The 27,084-nt window shown below is 42.7% G+C and overlaps 1 protein-coding gene across 5 annotated transcripts in view; it reads left to right on the forward strand.

The window, feature by feature from the left end:
• THADA (THADA armadillo repeat containing) overlaps positions 1-27,084 on the forward strand; it is a 327,909-nt gene that overhangs the window by 245,037 nt on the left and 55,788 nt on the right. For all 5 annotated transcript variants that reach the window (XM_043918136.1, XM_043918140.1, XM_043918139.1 and 2 more), the window contains 2 exons: positions 5,002-5,096; positions 26,633-27,012. In XM_043918136.1, the coding sequence (XP_043774071.1) occupies positions 5,002-5,096; positions 26,633-27,012 (475 nt within the window). The remainder of the gene's footprint in view (positions 1-5,001; positions 5,097-26,632; positions 27,013-27,084) is intronic.

Raw genomic sequence — 27,084 nt, forward strand, 5'->3', positions numbered from 1 at the left:
AGCTTCTGGTGTCCTCCAGACACTAGGGCCATTGTGAACACGTCTGGGAAGCCTTGCTCTCTCTTCTCTGCCTTCTGCCTCCCCCAACTTCCAGGAGAGAGGGCAGGAGGTTTAATGAAGTTCAGAAATCAAGTTCTCGGGTGGATATATATATGTCAAGGGACCAGTGATAAAAAGACTGGAAGAAAGTTTTAACAAGGCCTGCATTTCACTTTATTTATGTAAACTTAGTCCTCATAGTACCTGATTCCTGTTACTCCTTCTAAAACCTCTATTATGCTGTTTTTCAGCCCATTTGTTAGACCCCGACCACTCCTGAGTTTTTTTTGAACACTCTCAATCTTTATTATACCATGCCCTGTGCCAGGATTTTTCCATCTGGGGGCAGGGAAAAAAAAACCCAAACCCACCAAAACCCTGTGGCTTGGTTTCCTGTCCAGCTGGCTTGCTTTTTCCCAGGATTTTATTCCCATCATCAAAGTGGCTTGACAGACCAAGAACAAACCTCTGGCTCACCCTGAACTCACAGTGTACCGTTTCCAAGTCAGAACAAACACCAAGTAACAGGGAGAGAAAAAGAAAGAGGAAAAAAAAAAATTATTTTCCTGACTTAGAAGCCAATTCAGAGTGAAGCCCAACTCTGATTCCAGACAGCGATGTTGTGAGGCTGTGGCTATCCTCAAGGGTGGAGCCTTGAACAGTGGGCTCTGGGCCAGAATTTCTCTCTGAGTCAGTCTTGAAGGAGAAGCCATGGATGGACTCCTTTGTAGCCCCAGATCCTCTCTGTTTCCTGGAATCGAAAGCAGCAGAATTTGAGGGAGCCTCCCACGATCTCGTTGACTACCTCAGACTTGGTGTAGAACCTCAGTTCTGGGAGCAGTCAGAGTGGTCCCTGCCGGGTCCCAGGCTGCCAGGAAGGTCGGCAGCCTGTGCCAGGCCAAGAGAAGGTGCAGAACACTTCAGCCTGGCTGGGGGACGTAAAGATTGCCAAGATTTCCTGTATTCATTTAGAACTATTCTAAAATATATTAATTTAGCTAAAAATATCATGGAAACTAGGTTCCTCACTGAACTTGAAAGTCAAACCAATTTCCCAAAAACTTCCCTTTATGGTTCTATGTGGCTCCACTAGCAGGAAAATATCTGAGGTGAGAAGCTATGACCCTGTAGGTCAAATGGAGCAGGCGGCACATTTTTATACCAAGGAGCACCAGTTAGCATGGAGTATCCCATCTTCCATGGGTCCCCAGACAAGCAGGACTCCTTTCTCCCCGCCTCTATTGCCCCCTCTCAAAATCCCCTTCTTTGTCAGCTTTGTCTATCTAAATTCCTTCCGTTGTTTACAGTTGGACTTAGGTCTTCATACATCTCTTCCATGTTTCTAGTCCACCCTATTATGTTCTTTCCCATAACTCCTTACATCCTGTCCCAAGTTTTGTCTTTATTTTTGTCTCCAAAACAAGACAGAACTCTCTGAGGCCAGAAATCATCTCTTGTGCATCTTTTTCCAACACCTAGCTCACAGCTGGATGCTCAGGAGGCATTCATCCTGCTGTTTGCAGGCCGTTTATTATTCAGCCTTCTGCTTCATGTCTGATAATTCATTAACCCTTTGCATTAGGTTTTCTTGCTTTCTTTCCCGAGTGATTTTCCATTGGGAGGAGGGAAGATATCCCACGTTTTAAACGGTGGAAATGCCAGAACAGGGAATGATACCGTTGAAGTAATTTTCATAGACTATGGACTTTTCAACTTCACAAGTCAAATTTGACTGACCTGAGGAAAACTGAGTAGAGACAAAATATAAAGGCAAGATTTGGGGAGAGTAAATTCCAAGTAGATCAAAGTGTTAACAAGAACAAGAAATGAAACTGTAAGGTTTCCCTGGTGGTTCAGTGGTTGAGAATCTGCCCGCCAGTGTAGGGGCCCTGAGTCCAATCCCTGCTCCAGGAAGACCCCACATGCCATGGGCAACTAGACACGTGCCCCAGAACTACTGAGCCAGCCCTCTGCAAGTACTGCAGCCCGTGCTCCCTGCAGCCTGTGCTCCGCAAGGGGCAGCTCGCTCACAGCAACTGGAGAAAGCCCCCGTGCAGCGTTGAAGATGCAGCACAGCCATAAAGAAAGGAATAAATAAATGGAACTGCAAAGTGCTAGAAGAAAAAGTACTAAAGAAAAATGTATAAATATAAACCTATATTGGAGAAAGGTGAGACTTTGGTAGCATGACATAAAATCCAGAAGATAAAAATAATATACTTGACTGCATTAAACCAGTTTTGAATTCCAAAAAAGTATTATAAATAAACTTTAAAGTCAGATGATAAACTGCAAAAAAATATTTGCAACACATAGGACAAAGGACAGATTTCCTTAATATACAAAGAGCTCCTACAAATCAATAAGGAAAATACCAATAACATAATAGATCAGAGATTTGATCACAGTTCACAGAAAAGGAAATTAGGATATCATTTTTGAAAAGCTTATGAAGGGATGGGCAACTTCATTTAAAATAATTATGACTTAAAATGATGAGGTACTGTTTTTCCACTTATCACCTTGGCAAAGGTCAAAAGGTTTAATCCCAGTGTGAGTCAGATTGTTGGGGTTGGAGGGGAGTCTTAAACACTGTTGGTGAAAGCATAAGTAGTCCCAGTCTCTTTGGAGAGCATCTTATCTAAATGAAGCAAAATTTTAAATGTATGAATATCTTGATCCAGCACTTAAGCTTCTAGGGGTTTCTCTTTTGAATATTCATTCATATGCATAAACTAACATACATATATATTTATTACATCATTGTTTTCAGCAAAATATCCTAAACAATCTGAATTATTTCATTAGGGGATAGGTACATCCATGAAATGGAGCAGTTCACAACCATTTAAGAAATGAGGCAAATCTGTGTTTTTTAATAGAATGTTATCTAAAATGTATTAGTGAAAAAAAGGTAATGCTCAGAACTCAGTAAGTAGTAAACCGCTACTTATATAAAAATAAGCAAGTGGGTAGCTATAGATAGATGCTTGTAAAATGTGCCTGGAAGGATATGCTCTAGAAAGCAGTAATAGTGGTTGCCTCAGGGGAACAGAACATGTGGGTAGAGGGTGGGGGCATGGAAAAGGAACTTCATTTTTACTGTATACCCTTCTGTACTGTTTGAGTTATTTTTATACCATGTGCATGTGTTACCTGTTTTTTAAAATTAATTTTTTAAAAGTAACTGGGCATAGGCATGAAACTAGGCCAAATGTGAAGTGTACATATAAACCAGTCGTCGTGGCAGAGTCGGAATCAGGGAGCAAGCAGATACTGTAGGTGAAGTAAGTCAGGGAACAGAAATGAGGCAGGTCAGCAACAGGGAAATCTTGAAACAAGACCGTTTTGTTTTAATTGAAAAGTATCTGGTTTGCTTCTCGTGCAGATATTGCATGCCCCTAGGATATGGGCAGTTCAGGATAGCGTGAGAATAAACTTTAGAGAAATGGTAAAACTGTTAACTTATAGGAAGTGAGAAGGATGCATTGAGGGATCAAGTCAGATGGAGATACATTAGCTGGAACTCATGTCATCCCCCCATCCTAGGTTGGAGGCAGAGGAGCAGAGCAGGGAACCTGCCGAATCAAATGCTCACAGTGACTCTCAGTGAGGTGATTACAGTGTCCATTGTACAAGTCAGGAATCTGACTCAGGTCACAGAGATGCTAAATGGCAAAAAGCCAGGATTCAAACCCAGGTCTGTCCATATTGTTTTTACCACTTGTGTGCATGTGCTCAGTCACATCTGACTCTTTGCAACCCAGTGGCTCTTCTGTCCATGGAATCTTCCAGGCAAGAATACTGAAATGGGTTGCCATTTCCTTCTCCAGGGGGATCTTCCTGACCTAAGGATCGAACCTGTGTCTCTTGCGTCTCCTGCATTGGAAGGCGGATTCTTTCCTACTGAGCCATCTGGGAAGCCGTTTTTACTGTTTATACTGAATTATGAGTACCCTACGGAGGTTTGGGCCCTTTTCATGATCAGTGTGAACTGAGGTTCAGAGTCAGGGAGCTTCAGTGCTATTCTCAAAAAAAAAAGTCTTCATTCTTCCATTTTTATCTAGACCCCCTCAAGCCAAGCCCACTTACTTTTTCCAGCGTGTGGTTCAAAGTGTAAAAAGACCTCCATTTATTAAAAGAAGAAAAAAAAATCTCATTTATCAGAAAAGCAGTGTCTGTCACAGTGTTTGTTAATACTTCCATGTTTGTTTTTTCAGCTGCTTTTTTAAGTCTGTAAATACAGTTTATCATTTGTGAGTGCAATTCTCCTCCAAAATGCTAAATCACTGATATTCATAACCAATGATTTTTTCCCCTAAATTTGTCCAGTTCAGAAGAAGATAATAGAATATGGTGTCATATTCCCACTTCCCTCTTGTTTTCAAATAACTGGAATAGGGTATTGGTTTTTGTTTGTTTTAAGTTAATTTTCTTTGGCGCCAGAGCATAGAATTTTCTGTTTTGTACAAACACAGTCCCAACCTCCACCATAAATGCTAGGATTTTATTTTCATTTTCTTTTTTTTTTTTTTTTCATTTTCTTTTCATGAGAAATGAAAATTTCACCATTGTCACCATTGGTGACTGTCCATCATTTTTAGCATTTGTTACAACTCTCTGGAGCTCCCCAGGTGGCACTAGTGGTAAAGAACCTGCCTGCCAATGGGGGAGACATAAGAGGCATAGGTTCAATCCCTGGGTCGGGAAGATCCCCTGGAGGAGGGCATGGCAACCCATTCCAGGATTCTTGCCTGGAGAATCCCCATGGACAGAGGAGCCTGGTGGGCTACAGTCCACGGGGTCACAGAGAGTTGGACACAACTGAAGCAACTTAACACGAACACACTACTCTCTAAGCCTTATGATATGCCTGGTAGAAAATACCCATTTTCTCTTTTCTGTGGCCCAGGCCTCAGAGAGAAAAAATACCAATTTATTTTCTGTTCTTTACCTTTCTAGGCAAAATCCATGTTTGGTGACCAGAGCTGTGTATATTGATATCCTCTTCCTGTTGACTTGCTGCCTTGACAAACTCTCAAAAGGCAACCAGCCAGGTATGATTCACAGTAATATTATATTTTGGAGTGATTACAGGTCTTTGAAATGTAGGTGGGGTTTTGAGTGGCTCTACCACGCACTCCCCCACTTCTGCTTTTGCAAGACTAAACCACATATCAAAATTACACTTAGTGTCATACGCTTCCTTCATAAAAGCTTCCCAAGGAAACTTGTCCTTGTTGAGTTGCAAGTTTGTTTTCTATTTGGTCATTCCGGGAAGAGTCTGGACTCGACTCTTGTCATTTTCAGTAACTCAAGAGTTCATTCTGTTCCATTTTGCGGCGATAACCGAGTAGACTCATTTGTTGCTGGAGCCTAGATATTTGAGACTCAGTCTCAAATCTACCATGTACTACCTTAAGCTCTGACTTTGTACATGTTCCTTGGTGTCACGTATGTTTCCTGGTATGGGCCCCAGATCCACATGCAGTTGTTCTATTTTCATCATGATTCACAAAGTGGTTTTCTTAAAATGGAGAGGGGCAGCTCCAAATAAAAAAAAAATGTTTTGATGTGTTTATATAAGAGGCCGCAGGAAGTGCTGTACATGAGTTCCAGGCCACAGACTGAAACTGATTTTCATCAACACAAACTGGAATGCAGGGTAATGAGCCTGCAACTGGTTAAAATCAGCCTCTTCTAATTGATTAGGCCTGTCTAAAGGAGGCTACAATTACAAAGTCAGATTCTGAGTACAAGCAGGCCAGGCCTTTCCTCTGTTACATTTAGTCTGTCAATGATTTGTTGTCTTCAGTAAATATATTCAGGCTGTCAGAGTCCAGCTCTGTCCATATGGAATCCTGTTCCCAAATTCAAACCAATTTAAAATGCTCTGGGGGGAGATGCAAAGCTGCCTCACTCAGGTCAGTGTATATTAGCCCACAAGGCCCCTGTGGCCACGCAGAGGTAATAAGAACACGCCTGGACTTTGATCAGCTCCACATCCCTGCATAGGAGTAGCTGTTGCATCCGTTTGGTAGAAGAGGATCGTATAGTTTTATGGCTGTGAAACGGTTCTAGTTTATACCTCTTATCCCAGCATAATTATTAATAGTGCCCCTTTTACTCTTGAAAGTGTCCAGGTTTGCACAATAAATCACAGGTCACTCTGGCTGTAAGGGACCTGAGGGTTGTGTCCACTTTATTTTACACTTGAGTTAATTGAGGTCCAGAGAGTATAAAGAGATTAAGAATCAGACGTTACCATGTAAATCGTTTGTACCATTTTTAGTACCAAAAAATAGTTTCTACCATTTTTGTATCTCAGTTCCAAATTTCATGTAGCTTAGTAGTACTTCTCTGCTTGATGTTTTAAAGAGCCTCGTTCATGAAAGAGTTGCTCACTACTTACAAGTCCATTCACTGGGTTCGTATCATAGTTGTGTGATCGACTCTAATCTTTCATTTGTTGAACTAAGTTTTTCCTGGTGTATTAGTACCATTATTTTTTGTCTGAAAGGGTTAACCCTTGAATATTGTAAAATACCCTTCTCTCTTCTCCAATTGCCTGTCCTTTACTAATGAATCATGAAGATGACTTTGGCCTTTTGGAATTATCCTTTCCACAAATTCTGACGTTATTTAGTGTTTACACCCCCAATTAAGTGTGCTCACAAGCTGTTATCACTCAACAGCATTTCACTTGAATCAGTGTATTATACCTCTTAGAGTCATTACTTTGTAGAGTAAGATGTGTAGGGGATGGGTCACTGTTACTTTTTTTTTTTTTTTGGTATGACAGCCATAGCTCTAAATATTTCATCCTGCCTTCTCTAGTATGGCAGTCACTAGCCACATGTGGCTCTTGAACTGTTGAGATGTGGTTGATCCAAGTTGAACTGTTCTGTAAGAATAAAATACACACTGAATTTCAAAGACTTGGTATTTAAAAAAAGGTTTAATTTCTCAATAATGTTTATATTGATTACATATTGGAATGATAATATTTTTGATATATTAGTTTAAGTAAAAAGTGTTATTGAAGTTGATTTCATCTGTTTCTTTTTACTTTTCGTTGTTTTTCTTCAGTCGTTAAGTCGTGTCTGACTCTTTGTGACCCTATGGACTGCAGCACACCAGGCTTCTCTGTCCTTCACTATCTCCTGGAGTTTGCTCAAACTCATGTCCGTTGAGTCAGTGATGCCGTTCTTTTTAGAATATAACTATTAAAAAATCGAAATGTACATGTATGGCTCATATATTCCTGTTGGACAAGTACTGATGTTTTTCCCAGTCCTTTGGGAATTGCCCTCATAAAACACAGAATATATACGTATGTATCTTTCTATATGAATGTATATAACTGTATACTACATCCACACAAATAGCAGTAGCAAATTTTCCTCCTTTGAGTATGAATTAGATTTTTAGAATTAACCAAGTATTAGATAATGGTGTACCTGGTGGTTCAGTGGTAAAGAATCCACCTGCCAATGTGGAAGACTCTGATTTGATCTCTAGCCCTGGAAGATCCCCTGGAGAAAGAAATGACAACCCACTCCAGCATTTTTGCCTGGAGAACCCGATGGACAGAGGAGCCTGGTGTGCCACAGTCCATGAGGTCGTAAAGAACAGGACATGACTTAGCGACTACATACCAAGAATAATAAATCTCAAATAAAATGGTGGCCAAGGTAGGTAGCACTGTTTAGAATAAAAATAAACTGTGAGCTTAAAATAATTAAATCAATTCTTAGTGTGTAATTAATTATTTCCAAAGGCAGTTTAAACAGTAGCTACACCTGGATGTGTAGATTTCAGTGTGATTTCAAAGTATCATTGTGACAAGTTTCCATCGCAAATGCCTTGAAAGAATAGATCATCTAAGATTCTATGTCCCCCAGCTAAGCAAGTAGTAGTGTGTATTAAATGGATTTTTTAAAATTAATTTATTTATTTGGCTGTGTCTGGTCTTAGCTGTGCCACACGGGGTTTTAGTTGCATCATTGTGGCACACAGACTCTCTAGTTGTGGCCAGCGGGCTTAGTTGCTCCGTGGCATGTGAGACCTTAGTTTCCCCAACCAGGAATTGAACCCACATCCCCTGCATTGCAAGGTAGATTCTTAACCACTGGACCACCAGGGAAGTCCCCGAATGTCTTTGTTACTAATTGATTAATTGAAAGAAAAAATTTTCAGTTTCTATAATAGTAACAGTTGTCATCAAGATACAAATCTTAGGACTCCCCTGGTGGTCCATTGAGTAAAAATCTGCCAGCCAATGCAGGAGACAAGGGTTCAATCCCTAGTCCGGGTAGAGTGCACATGCTGCAGTTCAACTAAGTCCAAGAGCTGCCACTCCTGAGCCCCCGGGCCGCAGCCACTGAAGCCTGCGCACTCTGGAGCCCATGCTCCGCAACAAGAGAAGCCAACGAAGTGAGAAGCCTGTACACCACAGCTGGAAAGTAGCCCCTTCTCACCACAACAAGAGAAAGCCCCCGCCCAACAACGAAGACCCAGTGCAGCCAAAAATAAATTAAAAGAAAAAGGTACAAATCTTATTTAAACTCATGCCTTAGTCAGATGTAAATTCATTTTCCAAATTCAAATCAAATGTTTATATCATATGCATATGTTTGTAAATATACATCTGTCTACGTCCAAAGCTCATCAAACTCAGAGTAGGGAGTGTACCCCAAGGGCTGTAAAACTTGATCCCTAGGTCTGAATCCCAGGTCTGCCATTTCCTAGTTTTTGTGACCTTAGGCAAGCCGTTTAACCTCCTTGAGACACTTTTTTCTCAATTGTAAATGGGGATATAACAGAGTCTATATCTTAGAATGTCCTTGGCATGGCACAGAATAAGCACTCAATAAATATTCGCTACTGTTAATATTATTATCATCATTATCATTGGCTGGAAACCATGCAGTTAATCCAGTTCTCTGCAGCCTGGCAGACTTATGGTCAACTCCTCACATTTACAGTTCTACTCATGTTCTTAAACATTTTCAAGAAAGAAGAAATGCCTGCTTTCCTAGGAAAACACTGAAGCATACCTGGCATAGAATGTCAGGAATCCACTTTGGAATCCACTGGATTAGACGTGCTCCTGCCCCTTTTACTGATCCAGAAAATGGCCATCATGTTGTTTGTTGATTTTTTCATTTATCAGACATGACATGCTAACATCAGACAAACAACTACATCTGGAGAGGCACATGGTATGTTTGAGGCTTGTAAATGGGCACAAAACGGGATTGAGATGCTATAAATGAAGTGTATATGGGATACATGTGAGGCACTAAAGAATAAAAGGTCATTTCTACTTGGTAGAACAGGAAAGGCTTCATAGAGGGGGAGGTGGCTCATAGAGGAGGAGCAGAGTTTTGAGGATATGTAGAAATTCACCAGGTGGTCAAAGTGTAGGTGGGTGTTAGAGACAGAGGAAGGAACATGTCTGAAGCCACAGAGGCTCACGTCAAAGAGCTAGCTGTCAAAGAACTAGGACAGTGTGATTGAATTGTTGGGTTCAAGGACAGGGAGATGTGACTAGAAGTGAGACTGGAAGGCAGGATCTCAGTCAAGGAGAGCTTCATGGGCCAAAGTCTGCATGCGTGCTAAGTCGTTTCAGTCGTGTCTGACTTTTTGTGACCCTATGGACTGTAGCCCACCAGGCTCCTCTGTCCATGGGATTCTTCTTGGAGTCGGTTGCCATGCCCTCCTCCAGGGGTTCTTCCCAACCCAGGGATCAAGGCTGTGTTTCTTATATCCCCTGCATTAGAGGCAGGTTCTTTACCCCTGGCGCTACCAGGGAAGCCTAAGGAGCTTGAATTTGACCCTGTAGACAAAGGAGATTATTGGAGGATATAAGACAGAGAATAAGGTCACATGGTTTTTAAGATAAAGGGATGTTTTCTGTGCCCACAGCCTTATGGGATATTTATATTCCTTATGGAGCCAAGTGCCTTTGTCATGGAAAAAGAATATAACTGAAAATGCTTTCATGGAGTGTCGGGGCATTGTGATAGGCACCATTGAGGGTTTGGGAGAAAGGGGATTGGAAGTGGAGGACTAGAATTAATGGCAACACTATGCTAAAAATAGTGCAATTTAAGGGAATTTCTTCCTCTTATTTTCCATTTTACTAATTTTACATAATTCTGTTTTACTCTTATGTGTGTATGTATACATGTATTTCAACAGTAACTATTTGTAGATATGAATCTTAAAGGATGTTAATTATTCCAAAAGAAATGAAGCAACACCAGTTTCTGGGAAACTTTTTTGGATGGAGGAGGATCTGCCCATCTCCTCTCAAACACTATTCTGTAAGTGACCTTGGCAGGCTATTTCTACCTCTGAAATGTCTTAGAACTACACTGAAGGGCTGGGGGCATAAACAATGAGAAAACCAGTGAAGGGGAAAGGCAGAGAAGATGATTAGAACAGCTTAAGATAATGATGTGTTTTGTGTAATTCAAACTTTTATCTTAGTACTTCCCAATCATTTGAGGTTTCCTTAGCCATTAACTAGGTTTTAAAAATTCCAAATCTGGGGGTTTTGTTTTGAGTTTTAAAGTGATTTAAACCCACAAGGACTCTCTGTCCCCTGTATTCTTTTTCCTCTTCTGAATCCAGCTGTCATCATTAGTATATATCAGTTTCCTGCTAGAAAGAAAATTATAGTCTCCAGTTGGAGTTGGGGGGATAAGGAAGAAAGAGCCAAACTGCTGCAAGAACTCAGAGGCTGGGTTACAGGCCTGGGCAGGGACAGGGAAATGGAGAGCTTTCATTCTCATTTTAAACCCATCTTAAATTATTTGCTCTCAGGTTGGAAATTTTCCATCGAAATATCTATTTACTGAAATACTATCTGAGAGCTGACTAAATATTTACCCCCTTTATTCTGAGAGGTGGATTTTCTATTTCTCTCTTATGCCCACACCCCTTAAATTTATGTTTTTCACAGCTACTGAATTGAACATTTTCTTTTACCAAGTGTTTAAACAAATATCTTACCTATTTGCACTGACTCTCAGTTTAAGCTCTCTTGGTGGGTTTATGTGTGGGCTTTTCCTTTCTTAGTCTCCATTTTACTAATTTTATATAACCTGGTATTTCTTTTGTAATTCTCTGTATGTGTCACATATTAAAACATGAATCTTGAAGAGGATTAGTTAATCCCAAAGAAATAAAGAAATGACATCATAACAGTTTCCAAAAAATATTTTATGCGTGAGGAGGTTTTGTCCATCTGGCCCACATCATGTAAGTGATCTTACGAGGCTGTTTTCCTACCCCTGAAATGTATATAGGATTCCCATTATATTCTCATTTTCAGGAAACATTATTTGCAGTATCATCTCCCTTGTAGGGGTCATAATAATTATGGTCAACCTGTATGGAGCACTTAACTCCGTGCCAAACACTGTGCCAAGCATTTTGTGTGCGTTAATAAGAGGTGCTAGTGGTCCTTCATTTTATATTAATTTTTTATGGTTATTTTTTAAATGTTTATTTATTTATTTTTGGCTGTGCAGTCTTTTCTCTAGTTTGGCGAGTGGGGTCTATCTCTAGTTCCAGTATGAGGGGTTCTCATTGCAGCAGCGTCTCATTGCAGAGCACAGGCTCTAGGGTGCACGGGCTTAGGTAGTTGCCGCAGTCGGACTCAGTAGTTGCCGTTCCCGGGCTCTGGAGCGCTGGCTCAGTGGTTGTGGCACACAAGCTTAGTTGCTCCACAGGATGTGGGATCTTCCCAGATCAGGGGTCGAACCTGTGTCACCTGCATTGGCAGGCAGATTTCTTTACCAGTAAGCCATGAGGGAAGCTGACCCTTCATTTTAGACTTGAGGAAACTGAGGTGCAGAGAGAGCCGCCCGACGTCACGCGTATAGAGGAGCACGGCTGAGCTCTCCATCCACGCCCCTTCCCGGCCCCACAGCCCACTCAAGCCTGAGTCAGAAAAACTACTCCCTGTCTCGGGAAGACGTGCTTTAGAGCTTCTGTCGATTCAGCTTCCCAGGAGCCTGCCCCTCCTGCAGAACCCCCAGGCCTCAGAGAGGGATCCCCTTTCCAGTAGCTTCCAAATCAAATGCTTTTATGGGGACTTTCTTGTCTGTGTTGCTGTCCCCCATCTCCAGGGTGTGTGGAATAATACAAGAGCGTACCCAGGACTAGTTACTAGAAAGAGAAAGCTTGACACTCCTGGGAAGCCACCTGCCCTTTTTCCCTTTGAAAGTCAGGATCCCTAAACAGCCTGAATGCCAAGTTAGTGTGCTCTGTAGATCAGTATAAGATTAGAAGGGCTTCCCTCATAGCTCAGTTGGTAAAGCATCTGCCTGCAATGCCGGACACCCAGGTTTGATTCCTGGGTCGGGAAGATCCCCTGGAGAAGGAAATGGCAGCCCACTCCAGTACTCTTGCCTGGAGAATCCCATGGACAGAGGAGCCTGACAGGCTACAGTCCACGGGATTGCAAGAGTCGGACACAACTTAGCGACTGAACCGCCACCTCCATAAGGCGATTAGAAGACAGACTGTCATTTTCTACTGCTTGTATTTATATCATGGAAGTTCAGTAATATAAGCTCTCCCAAAAGCCAACTTAGATGTTGATGGTGTAACTTCCTTTACCTAAGTTCCTGGGAAATATAGCCAAACAATTATAGAGAATAAAAACATTGGCAACTTACAAACACCTGCTTTGATTATTTGGTCAAATTAGGTTAAATTTAACCAATCCCATCTGAACAAATTGAAAACAACTCTTATCTGTTCTCGTGGTCATGCACTTTCATCAGTGTTGGATGCAGATGTGTTTAATATGACACAGTTGGTGCTATTCTCTCAGCTCTGGGTGGGAGATAAAAGGTAATTGAGAACATATTTTTAGTCTTCTGGGGACTTTGTGGATCTGCAGCTATGAAAGTTCAAAAAAAAAAAAAAAATGCTTTGTTGTCAATAAATTAGCTGCTTTTCTCCAAAACACTGGGACTATCATCTGAACAGTTGCTTTTGCCAAAAGTCTCTTTCCCAGGGAACAGTGAGCTACTCAAATGAGCAGATGATTCCTAGCTACCTTTCGGAAATCGCAATAATACAGGATATATTAGTAGATTGCTAGTTTCATGTGGTGTTGGCCGTTTGTTAATTCCAAGCCTGGTGCTGAGTATGCTGGCCCACAATTCTTAGAATTTTTAGAGTTTAGAGATCATCAGTAGGTAGAGTGGAAACTGTAGCAATTAAGTGACTTGCCCAAGGTCACATAGCTGGTTAGTGAAAAAGTCAAGCTTTCCTGTATCCTGGCTCACTGTCATTTCTGTGACCAAAGTCAGTGGTATTGAGAGTTGGACGACGTGTCTGGATCATAACAGAACCATGTTATGAAACCTGTGTACTCAAATTTCCACCCCAGAAGTAAAATACCATTCCAGTGGGCAACTGGGGTCCCAGAACATCTGTGATTTCAGTTTTCTCTGTGTTCCTGTCTTGCCCCACTCTAGCCCGCCTCCTCATGGATAATCTGGAACTAGTTTTCAACCCCATGGACTGTAGCCTGCTAAGCTCCTCTGTCCGTGGGATTTCCCAGGCAAGACTACTGGAGTAGGTAGCCGTTACCTTCTCCAGGGGATCTTCCCGACCCAGGGACTGAAGCCAGGTCTCCTGCATTGCAGGCGGATTCTTTACCATCAGAGCCACCAGGGAAGTCCAGCTACCCATGTCAATTAATTTAGTTAAGCAAGATGTTTTTGTAAGTTTATCCTAGGTATTTCATGTAAGTGGAATCAAACAACATAATCCAACTTTTGTGTCTGGATTCTTTCACTTAAAGTTTTCAAGGTTCACCCATGTTGTAGCATGAATCTTTTTTTTTATGACTGAACGATATTCCATTGTTAGATATACCATGTTTTGTTTCATCAGTTGATGGACTTTTCAACTATTTACACTTTTTGGCTGTTAATGAATAAGGCTGCTGTGAAGATTCGTGGACAAATTTTTGTAGGTACATATGCTCTCAGAAATGCAAAAAAGCAAAACGGCTGTGTGAGGAGGCCTTACAAATAACTGTGAGAAGAAGAGAAGCAAAAAACAAAGGAGAAAAGGAAAGATATACCCATTTGAATGCAGAGTTCCAAAGAATAGCAAGGAGAGATAAGAAAGCCTTCCTCAACAATCAATGCAAAGAAATAGAGGAAAACAATAGAATGGGAAAGACTAGAGACCTCTTCAAGAAAATTAGAGATACCAAGGGAACATTTCATGCAAAGATGGGCTCAATAAAGGACAGAAATGGTATGGACCTAACAGAAGCAGAAGATATTAAGAAGAGGTGGCAAGAATACACAGAAGAACTGTACAGAAAAGATCTTCATGACCCAGATAATCACCATGGTGTGATCACTCACCTAGAGCCAGACATCCTGGAATGTGAAGTCAAGTGGGCCTTAGGAAGCATCACTACGAACAAAGCTAGTGGAGGTGATGGAATTCCAGTTGAGCTATTTCAAATCCTAAAAGATGATGCTGTGAAAGTGCTGCACTCAATATGTCAGCAAATTTGGAAAACTAAGCAGTGGCCATGGGACTGGAAAAGGTCAGACACCTACTTCTGCTTCATTGACTATGCCAAAGCCTTTGACTATGTGGATCACACTAAACTGTGGAAAATTCTGAAAGAGATGGGAATACCAGACCACCTGACCTGCCTCCTGAGAAACTTGTATGCAGGTCAGGAAGCAACAGTTAGAACTGGACATGAAACAACAGACTGGTTCCAAATAAGAAAAGGAGTACATCAAGGCTGTATATTGTCACCCTGCTTATTTAACTTACATGCAGAGTACATCATGAGAAACGCTGGGCTGAAGCAAGCACAAGCTGGAATCAAGATTGCTGGGAGAAATATCAATAACCTCAGATATGCAGATGACACCACCCTTATGGCAGAAAGTGAAGAAGAACTAAAGAGCCTCTTGATGAAAGTGAAAGAGGAGAGTGAAAAAGTTGGCTTAAAGCTCAACATTCAAAAAACTAAGATCATGGCATCTGGTCCCATCACTTCATGGCAAATAGATGGGGAAACAGTGGCTGACTTTATTTCTTTAGGCTCCAAATTCACTGCAGATGGTGATTGCAGCCATGAAATTAAAAGACGCTTACTCCTTGGAAGGAAAATTATGACCAACCTAGACAGCATAAAAAGCAGAGACGTTGTCAACAAAGGTCTGTCTAGTCAAGGCTGTGGTTTTTCCAGTAGTCATGTATGGATGTGAGAGTTGGACTGTAAAGAAAGCTGAGCGCTGAAGAATTGATGCTTTTGAACTGTGGTGTTGGAGAAGACTCTTGAGAGTCCCTTGGACTGCAAGGAGATCCAACTAGTCCATCCTAAAGGAGATCAGTCCTGGGTGTTCATTGGAAGGACTGATGTTGAAGCTGAGACTCCAATACTTTGGCCACCTGATGTGAAGAGCTGACTCATTGGAAAAGACCCTGATGCTGGGAAAGATTGAGGGCAGGAGGAGAAGGGGATGACAGAGGATGAGATGGTTGGATGGCATCACTGACCCAATGGACATAGGTCTGGGTGGACTCTGGGTGTTGGTGATGGACAGGGAGGCCTGTAGGTGCTGTGGTTCATGGGGTCACAAAGAGTTGGACACGACTGAGTGACTGAACTGAACTGAACTGATGCTCTCAATTCTTTTGGATATTTCCTAAGCACTGCTGTGTGCAGCACAACTGCTGAGCCCATGTGCTGCAACTGCTCAAGGCTGAGCACTGCAAAAAGAGTAGCCTCTGCTCACCACAACTGCAGAAAACTGACAGGCAGCAACGAAGACCCAGCACAGCCAGAGAAAAAAGCAGCTCTGGACATAGAAGTATTGGTGTGGCCATATGTTTTTATCTCTCTTAAGTAAAACCTGGGAGAGGGGTTACTGTATTATGTAATAAGGATTGTTTAAGTAATAAGAAACTGCCAAACTGTTTACCACTTTGCATTCCCACCAGCAATGGATGAGAGAGGTCTAGTTGTTCTGCATTCTCGTCTAGACTTGATATTGTCCCTCTTGTTAGTTTTAGCCATCTGGTAGATGTGTAATGGTGTCTCATTATGATTTTAATTTGCATGTCCCTAATGACCAGTTGGGCTTCCCTGATAGCTCAGTGAAGAACCCATCTGCCAGTGCAGGAGACGTGGGTTTGATCCTAGGATCAGGATGATCTCCTGGAAAAGGAAATGGCCACCCCCTCCAGTATTCTTGCCTGGGAAATCCCATGGACAGAGGAACCTGGCAGCCTCACACAGAGTAGGCAGGGTCACAAAGAGTAGGACATGAATTAGTGGCTAAACAACAGCAACAGTGACCAGTTTTACTGAGCATCTTTTCATGTACCTTACTTGCCATGCATTTATCTTTTTTGGTAAAGTCTGTGTTCAAATGTCTCGTGCATGTCTTTTTTTACTTGTGTTTTTCTTATTATTAAGTTGGTTCTTTGTTCTGAATATATGTACTTTATACAGATAAATATTTGTTAAAGACCTTCTATCTGTTGCTTGTCTTTTTACTTAACAATGTGTTTTGAAAAATGACTCTTTTTAATTTTGATGAAGTCAGATTTCTCCATGTTTTCTCTGTGTTTTATGGTTTTTGTGCCCTAGTCAAAAAGTTTTTGCATCTCCAAGGTCACAGCAATGTTCCCTCAGGTTTTCTTTTAAAGTTTGATATTTAAGGTTTTACATTTAGATCCATGATCCACTTTGAGCTAATTCTCATATATGTCATGAGCTAAGGTCGAAGTTCTCTTTTTTATTTTTTCATGTGACTATACAGCTGTTTTGGCTCAGCGGGATCTCTGGGCTCTGGGTTCCCGTCTCTGTGCTGGGGTTGTCTCTAGGTAGTAGTCCAGGGCAACTGTAAGGCTTACTTTGTTTGTTTCCTTCTCTCAGGGAAATACACTACTCGTGTCTGATGCTTAAGAACAACAATTTCATACATACATTTGTCTACTTTTCTAGTTGTTTATGGCAAAGGGCAATTTCTGTAGCCGTTACACTTCCATAGGCTAAAGCAGAAATCACTTTAATCACTTTGTTTTGGAACCTCTTAGTTCCTCAGTTGTAAAATAGGGATAATACCCTCAGAGGATTGAAGTGAAGGTCACGTGAAAAAAATTGTTAGAACTCCATGAAAAGGAAAAGTTCAACACTGGAAGAAAAAGAGCTGTGAGGAAGTAAAATTGATGGCAGGAACAAATGAAGGGTCATCTCATCCATAACAGAAGACAGAGCTTCTGCTGGCCCCATGGCCAAGTGTGCTTACTCCAGACTCACCTCTACTGCCCATCTGGCAGAATTTACATAATTGCTCCCTTTACCTTATTTAATTGCCACACTTCACCTTAAATTGAATTCCCAGTCCAACCAGACTGTTGGATTTGCCAGCTGTCAACTGTACCTTACAACATCATTCCCAGAGGAGCTGATGTAACCCACTGGTGCCAGGAACCTCTTCAATCTTAGAGTCTGTTTCTCCTAGAACGGTAAAGTGTAGTGTTGGCAAGGGACTGACTCGTGGTCCTAGTCTTTCATTACAGGTGAGACAGCAGAGGTAAGCCCCAGTTATTTAAGGGAATCTTCTCAGACAGCTACCAAGCCTCTTAAGTTGGTTTGGCACTGTACCTCATTGCCTAAGGGTAGAAGAGAACCCTGAGGTCCTTTGTGGGGGAAAAGGTTAAATTAAATGGGGGTGCTGCAGTCCATGGGGTCACAAAGAGTCGGACACGATGGAGCGACTGAACTCAACTCAAGGTGTGATAAGGAAGCTTCTGATTTCCCAATCTTGTCCTTAGGAGCAATTCGCTGACAAAGAACCCAAAGCAGTGTAGGCTTAGAGGTAATTTTATGTTTGTGTCTTTGGGTTGTCATGTGTTTATCCGCAAGTATTTCCTGACTTCCTCCCAGTGTTGGGCAGAGCCAGGGATGGGATGGTGGGTGGAGACACGAAGTAAAAACTGCTGGTCCCACCCAGTGCCTGATGAGCTCATTTTTAGCCGACCCAAATTCCTTCAGAGCTCTTCTGACTCCCTGTCTCCCAAACCACAGGGACTCTTCTTATTTTGTGGGTTGACTGAGAGTCTTCAAATAGTATTCTCAGAAGCACATCCTCCTTCCTCAACAGCAGATAAGGAATTCTTAAAATATGGTTCTAGAATAATGCTGGGGCAGGGAAGTGGGGAATGTTTTCAAAGGGGTGTGTCAGTCAGTCAGTTCGGTCACTCAGTTGTGTCTGACCCCATGAACTGCAGTACCCCAAGCTTCCCTGTCCTTCACCAACTCCCGGAGCTTGCTCATACTCATGTCCATCGAGTCAGTGATGCCATTCAATCCTTCTTAAAGAAGTAAGGAGGGAGGAAGTACAAAGTAAGGAAATACCTTGTGCCCGGGGCCACACTTAATGCCCGTCAGGCTTGAGGGGTTCAGAGACCTGGAAACAAAAGTAGGCAAGAAAGAAACAACTGGTACTGTTTCCCTAGACAAAGTTAGTCCCCAGACCCTTCCACCAGGTCATTCTCCATGTTTGTAACTGGAAGGGCCCCTCAGGTCAGAATTGCTGTTTACTGGGAGCGGCAAAGGATTAAATAGAATGGAATTTCCCTTTGATAAGAAGCAGCCAAGATTTATTAAATCAGTTGGTTTTTTGTTGTTGAACTGTTGTTGTTGTAGTTCCTATGGTTTCCTTCTCTCTCCAAATATAATTTTTTTTTAACTGAGAAGTTTCGTAACAGGACATTAGCATTCACAGAGTGTACAACTTATCATCTGTGATTATTTTTAGAACCCATTTATCAACTGTTCCAGATAAGAACTTTTGTTGGATCTGATTACAGATCTCTCGGACCAGAGCTACAGTTCTTTGAAACAGAAAAAGCTGGCCATCCCACAATGCCTTATAAGTAAAATCTGCTTTGTATTTCCTCGCTGTTTACTTCTTTAAGGAGGGTGGAGATTCTGAGGGCAGGGGGAATAGGGGAAATTTCTACAAACTTTTTTTGACCAAATGGTATCAGAGCATTCAAAACTGTTACAGTATATGAAAGAGAAATTCATTCATTTGTTCATTCATTCAAGGCAGAGGGAACAGCATGTGAAAGGTCAGGCAGAATGAAGAACCTTCTTCTGCGGCTCAGTGGCAAGTGACCAGCATAGTGTCACAATCAATATCATTGTCATTTATGTGGTATCCCCAATAAGTGACTTACTTCCCCCTTTATGGATTCTGACTGCTGCTTATTAGTAGAACTTTGCTGTGATTACTGGGGCTTTAGCTTCTCCTATAACCATCTCAGTGGGAGCCAAGAAAACTGTCACTTTGGACCCTTACCCTTACTCCCTCTGGCCCTTTTGATTTTGGCCAGCTCAGCACAAAGCAATGAGGCTATCTTATTTTGGGACAGTAACAGTGAAAGCCAGGAACTGTATAATATTCAGGAACTCTTAGGTTAAGCACTAGATGAAGGGGTTGGCATATGATTAGCGGCCATGGTGTACAAAAACAAATACCATTAAACACTGGAATTATACACGTTCGGCACAGCAAGATGTTTATGCTGTGAGAAGCACGGATGATCTCAGATGGTCTGAAGTAGTGGTTCTTAAAGTGTGGTCCCTGCATCATCAGCAGTAGCAGCAGCATCACCCAGAATTTGTTAGATTGTGATTGGGGGATGCGGGGGTGGGAGGATGGGCTCTCCCAGACCTACTAATCAGGAGCTCTGGAGGTGAGTGCCCCAAAGTTTGAGACTCACTGGTCTGAGGTAACAGCACAACCACCCTTCTGGGGGTGTGCTCAGTGACTGGAATGTCAAATGAAACTGCCCTCTCTTTTAATTGTTATTTTTCAATCTCTCTCTTTCTCTCTGTTTGCTGAGTACTTAAGAGTTAAATTTACCTAAATTAAATGCTCTCAGGTGAAACTCCACTGTGTCCATAATTATGTGGTAATGATATCACCCACATTGTTTTTCAGAATGTTCTTATTAAAGCTGTTTAGATTAGCATGAATCTTTTCAGATTATGTTGATTTTTTTTTTTTTTTTAAACAAACCTGTACCAGTAGCTCAGAAAATCAGAAATAAATGACCAGCAGGCCTGCCCTTTCAGGCTGTGCTACTCCTCTAGGGAGGAGATGAAAGTGAAAGTGAAGTCGCTTAGTCCTGTCCGACTCTTTGAGACCCCGTGGACTGTAGCCTACCAGGCTCCTCCGTCCATGGGATTCTCCAGGCAAGAATACTGGAGTGGGTTACCATTTCCTTCTCCACTAGGGAGGAGATAGACTTCCCTAAATAATAGAACAGGATTTTGGAAATAGGATGCTGACCTTACTCTAGATTGTTGTTGTTCAGTCGCTAAGTTGTGTCCCATTCTTTGTGCTACATGAACTGCAGCATGCCAGGCTTCCCTGTCCTACGCTATCTCCCTGAGTTTGCTCAAACTCATGTCCATTGAGTCAGTGATGCCATCCGACCATCTCATCCTCTGTCATCCCCTTCTCCTCTTGCCCTCAATCTTTCCCAGCATCAGGATCTTTTCCTGTGAGTCAGCTCTTTGCATCAGGTGGCCAAAATATTGGAGCTTCAGCTTCAGCACCAGTCCTTCCAGTGAATATTCAGAGTTGATTTCCTTGAGAATTGACTAGTTTCATCTCCTTGCTGTCCAAGGAACTCTCAAGAGTCTTCTCCAACACCACAATTAGAAAGCATCAATTCTACATCATTCAGCCTTCTTTATGGTCCAACTCTCACATCCATACATGACTACTGGAAAAACCATAGCTTTGACTAGATAGACCTTTGTCAGCAAAGTGATGTCTCTGCTTTTTAATACATTGTCTAGATTTGTCATAGCTTTTCTTCCAAGGAGTCTTTAATTTCATGGCTGCAGTCACCATCTGCAGTGATTTTGGAGCCCAAGAAAATAAAATCTGTCACTGTTTCATTGTTTCCCCATCTATTTGCCATGAAGTGATGGGACCGGATGCCATGGTCTTTGTTTTTTGAATGCTAAGCTTTAAGGCAGCTTTTTCACTCTCCTCTTTCACTTTCATCAAGAGGCTCTTTAGTTCCTCTTCACTTTATGCCACTGGAGCGGTATCATCTGCGTATCTGAAGTTGTTGGTATTTCTCGTGGCAATCTTGATTCCAGCTTGTGAGACATCCAGTCTGGCATTTCATGTGATGTCCCTGATAGCTCAGTTGGTAAAAACTCTGCCTGCAATGCAGGAAACCCCGGTTCGATTTCTGGGTTGGGAAGATCCACTGGAGAAGGGATAGGCTACCCACTCCAGTATTCTTGGGCTTCCCTTGTGGCTCAGCTGGTAAAGAATTCACCTGCAATGGCGGAGACCTGGGTTTGATCTCTAGGTTGGGAAGATCCCCTAGGGAAGGGAACTACCCACTCCAGTATTCTGGACTGGAGAATTCCATGGACTGTATAGTGGGTCAAAAGAGTCAAACACGACTGAGCAACTTTCACTTCACTTCACTCACTCTGCATACAAGTTCAATAAGCAGGGTGACAATATTCGGCCTTGATGTACTCCTTTCCCAATTTTGAACCAATCGGTTGTTCCATGTCTGGTTCTAACTGTTGCTTCTTGACCTTTACACAGGTTTCTCAGGAAACAGGTAAGGCCGTCTGGTATTCTCATCTCTTGAAAAATCTTCTGCAGTTTGTTGTGATCCACACAGTCAAAGGCTTTAGTATAGTCAATGAAGCAGAAGTAAATGGTTTTTTTAATTCCCTTGCTTTTTCTACGATCCAGTGGATGCTGGCAATTTGATCTCTGGTTCTAGTTCTGCTCTAGGTAGTGCTGCTTTTAAATCCTCTATTCACAGCCTGGATTGATGTCAGCGCCCTGCCTTGGTTGGTTAGGGAATGGCAGCTTTGAAATCCAGCTAATTTAGCAATCAAGTTTCAGACATAACACTGAAATCTACAATTTCCCAAAGAACCAAAACTGCTAAAATAGCATATCTGAGACTCCCAGAGGGAATTGTGTGAATAAAGGACTGTGCCTCTTCTCATGGACACTCTGCTTGCCATCCTGAGGGATCGGCAGAGGCCCCCCATTCCTCTCTAGGAATCCTCTGCTCAGGTTGGGCTTGCTCTCCAGATGGATCAACCTCAGGAAACTTCCACCACCTTCTCCAAGGCTGCAGTTCCCTAATGCTGCTCCCTGGTGATATTTTCACCATAAAACTACAGCAGAATGACAAACTAAGCAAATATTTCTTAAAACCACATTTCTCTCAAGTGTCCTTTATGATGACCCTGGAAGTCTGTGACTTTTTTGTTGTTCAGATAGCCTTTTTTTCATGGAATAATGACAGCTAGTAGATTTTTTAACATCCTTTCTTCACCAAATAAAATGTTGGCAACTTATACCAGCTTGTCACATTGTTTTGATTTTTGATTGGTTCTTGAATTCCAAACTTGGGAATTATTTCTCCATTGAACCAGGACATAGCACAGCAGGAAGGATTGTCTTTCCAAGTGAATCCAGCCATTCAGCCATTCCTGTGAAGGTTAGGAATATACTTGGTCTAAAGAAGAAAAAAAAGAAATTCTTTTCAAAACTGAAATCATATTGAATGTTTAGAATCAGTCACACATACTTGGGTGACTAAAATGACTACACTATTGGGAAAATCCAGCTGTTCCAAATGAGTAGGGATGGAAAAAAAACTCCAATTAACAAGAGTTTACAAAAATCATCTAATTAATGAAAAATCAGATGGGGCCATTAAAGGGGAGGCACTTAATTCTTCCATTGGAACACTTGGCTTTCCAAGAAAGATAGAAAGGAGACACGCCAAAGCCAGCAAAATTGAAATTGCAAGTAGAAAATTTGTCTTCTAGAAAAGAGGGTTGTCAGACCTCAGACTGAAGAACTAAGTGCCATCGAAGTACTAAGTTGAGTTTTTTTCTGTCCATGAAGCAGTAACGGTGACCCCAGGTGCACAGCGGCATCACTTGGGTCACCTTGAAACCAGGCTCGCCCTAGAGATGCGGTCAAGTCTCCCCTGACATGAGTGTTTTTCTAAAGCTCTGCAGATAAATGTAATGTACTTCCCAGGCTGAGAAACCACAGCTCTAGAGAGGAAAGCAACATTCCTGCTTGTATTTCTAATCCCAACCTCCTGTTCCACCCAGAGGCCCCCTCATTCTGACACTGGCAGAGAGGGTGTTCCCATTTAAAGACGAGCTCCAGGACAGCCGAGCCTGGTCTTTCTAATTTCCTGCTGCACCCTAGAGGCTTCCCAGGTGCAGCAGGAAAGTGGTAAAGAATCCGCCTGCCAGTGCAGGAAACGCAAGAGACATGCGTTCCATCCCTGGGTTGGGAAGATCCCCTGGAGGAGGAAATAGCAACCTGCTCCAGTATCCTTGCCTGGAGAATTCCATGGACAGAAGAGTCTGGTGGACTAGGACCTGGAACAGAACATGTATATAATGAGCCAGTGTTGAAAGCCTGCCTGTGAGGGACCTTTCTAGAACTTTATTCATTCTTTTGAATTCTTGGGGACTTCCCCTCCTTTGATGTTTTTATTGATAACAGAAAATGCGGACGGTGAATTTTCTAGTTCTTCACTATGGTGAAGTACTGGGTTGGAATCAGCTGTGCTCTTTGGAACTGTAGCCCATATCTACCCACCCCCCCAAACCCTGTGAACCCCTGTGAAAGTCATAGCTTAAGAGTGTGGTCCTCTGCTGGGGGACAGAGCAGAATTACCTGTTGGCTAATTCCAAACCAACCAAATTGGAGTCTACAAAGATGGGATCAGGGCCGTCCGAATCGGAGTCTACAAAGATGGGATTGGGGCATGTGTGTGGTTTTAATAACTTCTGGTTAAGAGCCATCACCTGAAGGCAGTGGTTTTTGGAGTACCTGGCAGCAGCAGCAGCATCACCTGGGAACTTGCTGGAAATGCAGATTCCTGGTACCCCCGCAACCATCCCGGATCAGAAACTGGGGGTGAGGCCCAAGCAGTGCTCTGTGGTTTAACAAGCCCTCCGGGTGGGTCTGATGCTCACTCTGTTTGAGAAACTCTGCTTTAGGACCCCTCATTGGGTCTTTCTGCAGAACAAAGTATTTCTAACCAGCAGTTTAGAGAAAGCACCTACATGAATGTCATCTGATAGTTTCCTAGCTTGTGACTCTGACAGAACGTCCCCGGCTGCTCCTCTGTTGACAGGTTAATTCAGTGAAGCATCTGCCTGCCTCTCTTTATCTACTCTACCGGCTCTCCCACCCCAGCAACTGCCCTTTCCTCTTCCAGGCAGGCACCTCTGGGCAGCCTCAGTGCCCATCTTAAATTCTGTTCCCTCCTGAAGGCTCCCCCACCGCCTTTTTTTTTTTTTTTTTTTTAACTTCTTCTAATAGAAAGTAAGTGTGCATTGCATTCCTTTTGGCTGTTCTGTGGCTTTCGTATTTCCTTTACCTGCTATTTCCTGTGTGGCCGTGGGCAAGTAACTTAACCTCTGTTTCCTCATCTGTAAAATACTGAGGAATCATAATAGTGCCTATTTCATTAAATGAGTTAGTACTTATTAAAGTGCTTAGACTAATACTCAACGAGTGTCAACTCTAAGAAGACAAAGATTCAGTTGTGTCCAACTCTTTGTGACCCCACAGACTATAGCCCATCAGGCTCCTCTGTCCTTGGAATTCTCCAGGAAAGAATACTCTAGCAGGTTGCCATTTCCTTCTCCAGGAGATCTTCCCGACCCACAATTGAACCTGGGTCTCCCACATTCCAGGCAGATTCTTTACCATCTGAGCCACCAATTCTAAATGTAATTGTTATTCATAGCATTAAAAAATGGGTATGTGATATTTTATAGTGCCTGGCACATTAATACAACAGTTACCAGCCCTTCCCTAATGATTTTAGGGCACTAAGCATTTTGCTGTTTCAGTAGTTGCTTTTATCCTCCCATCAGTTTTGAAGCTCTTTGGCAGCAGATAAAATACATCTTCTTCCTTTTTCTTCCTTACTTCATCCTTTTTCTCCACCGCTACTGCAGCAGTTGTTCATCTGGTCTCTTTGCTTCTAATATTGCCCTTTCAGCAATAAAAACAGTTCAGTGAACATGTTTTCTTGACCTTGTTGCTTAAAATAACCCCTCAGTGGCATCCTCTGGCTGCAGAAGAATGGGTAGGTTCCTTCACGTGGCCTAGGAGGTTCTCTCCATCCTGGCCACATTGCTTCTCTAGTCACTGTGTTCCCCACCTTGAATTCTGTGCTGAGATCAAACTGCCTATGGTTCCCCACATGGTCCATTCCATGTTATGCCTTTGAACCTTTGGCGGTTCCGATGCATTTTCCTCTCTCTTCCTCTTTAAGACTTCCACTATTATATTGGAATCACCAAGTCATTCATTTCTCTTTCTCCAACAAAAATACTAAACTAAACTCCCTAAAGGCAGTGTTCTTATTTTACTTAGCACCCAGCACATGGTAAACAGATAGTAAGTATTTGTGATCAGAACTGAGGCTACAAAAAGATCTCGGCAATCTAAAAGGCAGATCACAAAATTTAACAGGGAGATAAAATTTAACAGGTATCTATTTGGGTTTAAAGCAAATAAACAAAAGAAGTCTTGATCTGAGTCCTGAGTACAGGTGGTAGGTGGGTGACCCACCACCGTCAGCAGACCGTGTGAAAAGGAAAGGCCTGCAGTTTCAGTTGACTCCATGCTCCACACGAGTCACTGGCATCATACAACTGCAGCAGCCTCGTGTCAGAATGGGGGCAGCAGCAGTCCTACTGCTCAGACCACGAGGGAGCCGTGTTCCCTTCTCTGTGGCCTGCCTGAAGAGGGGGTGAGGCATGTCCAAAGGAAGGGGGGCTCAGAACAGTGAGAGAGGGTGGACCCCATCATCTGGGAACTAGTTGAAGGCAGTAGGACTGTTTCATATGGGGAACACAGGCGGGATACAGTAACTATTCAAATGCCTAAAGGGTTGGTTCACTGGGGACCTGGTAATGCAGAATCGGGCCACTCAGTGGAAACTCCAAAACGAACTTTGTGACAATTAGATCTACTGAACAGTGAAACAGTCTGTCTCGTGAGCTCCAAGTTGCTGTTGGTGGAACCCAACCTCAGGGTGGAACCCACCCTGAGAAAAGGTGCTGTAGAAGGGATCTAGCTCTTCAGGGAGCTTGGACTAGATGTCCTTTTATCCTGCTCAGCTTTGAGACTTGGTGATGCAAGAGGTCACTGAGTTTGCATGTATTGGATGTTAGGGAAAGGTACCAGGAACACATTTTCTGATACGAATGCCTTCTGTGACCCTGGGGTGGCGAGGAGGGAATTATTTTACCTGAATAGGAAGTACTTCAGGGCCAGAATTCTGAATCTTAGTGGCCTCATCACTTCTTACATGGTTTATATGAAATCTACTCAGGAAGGAGGTCTGGTAGTTCTGCCCAGGGTATCCAGAGCCTTGCATATTCTCCCATGTCCTTTGTGGACCCCTGAATAAAGTGATCATCTCTTTTAATTTGCCTTTCTGTTTTTTTTAGTTCTGGAGCATCTTGGCTTCTGGGAGGAAGTCAGAAGGATCATCTCAGGATCAGAGCTGATAACAGGGTTCCCCTATACCTACACAGTGCCAGGCCTACCCCAGTATCTCCAGAGCCTCACCAAACTGGCCATCGCTGCAGTGTGGACAGTAGCGGCCCAGGCTGGAGAGCAGAACAGGGATGTTCCCATCTCCTTCTCTCAGCTGTTAGAGTCTTCCTTCCCTGAAGTGCGCCTGCTCACGCTGGAAGCCCTGCTGGAAAGGTTCTCAACAGCAGCCTCTGCTCTGGGAGAGAAGGGACTGCCGCCCTTACTGTGGAATATGGGAGGGACATTCTTGACATTGGTGCTGAAGGAAAATCACCCAGAATGCCTCTGCAAGGTAAAGTCTCATGACTGACGGGTACACTTTCCTCTCCCCACACTCTCTGGCGAGCCCCACTCGAGTGGTAAG

This window comes from Cervus elaphus, chromosome 11 (assembly GCF_910594005.1).
Source record: "Cervus elaphus chromosome 11, mCerEla1.1, whole genome shotgun sequence".
NCBI lineage: Eukaryota > Metazoa > Chordata > Mammalia > Artiodactyla > Cervidae > Cervus > Cervus elaphus.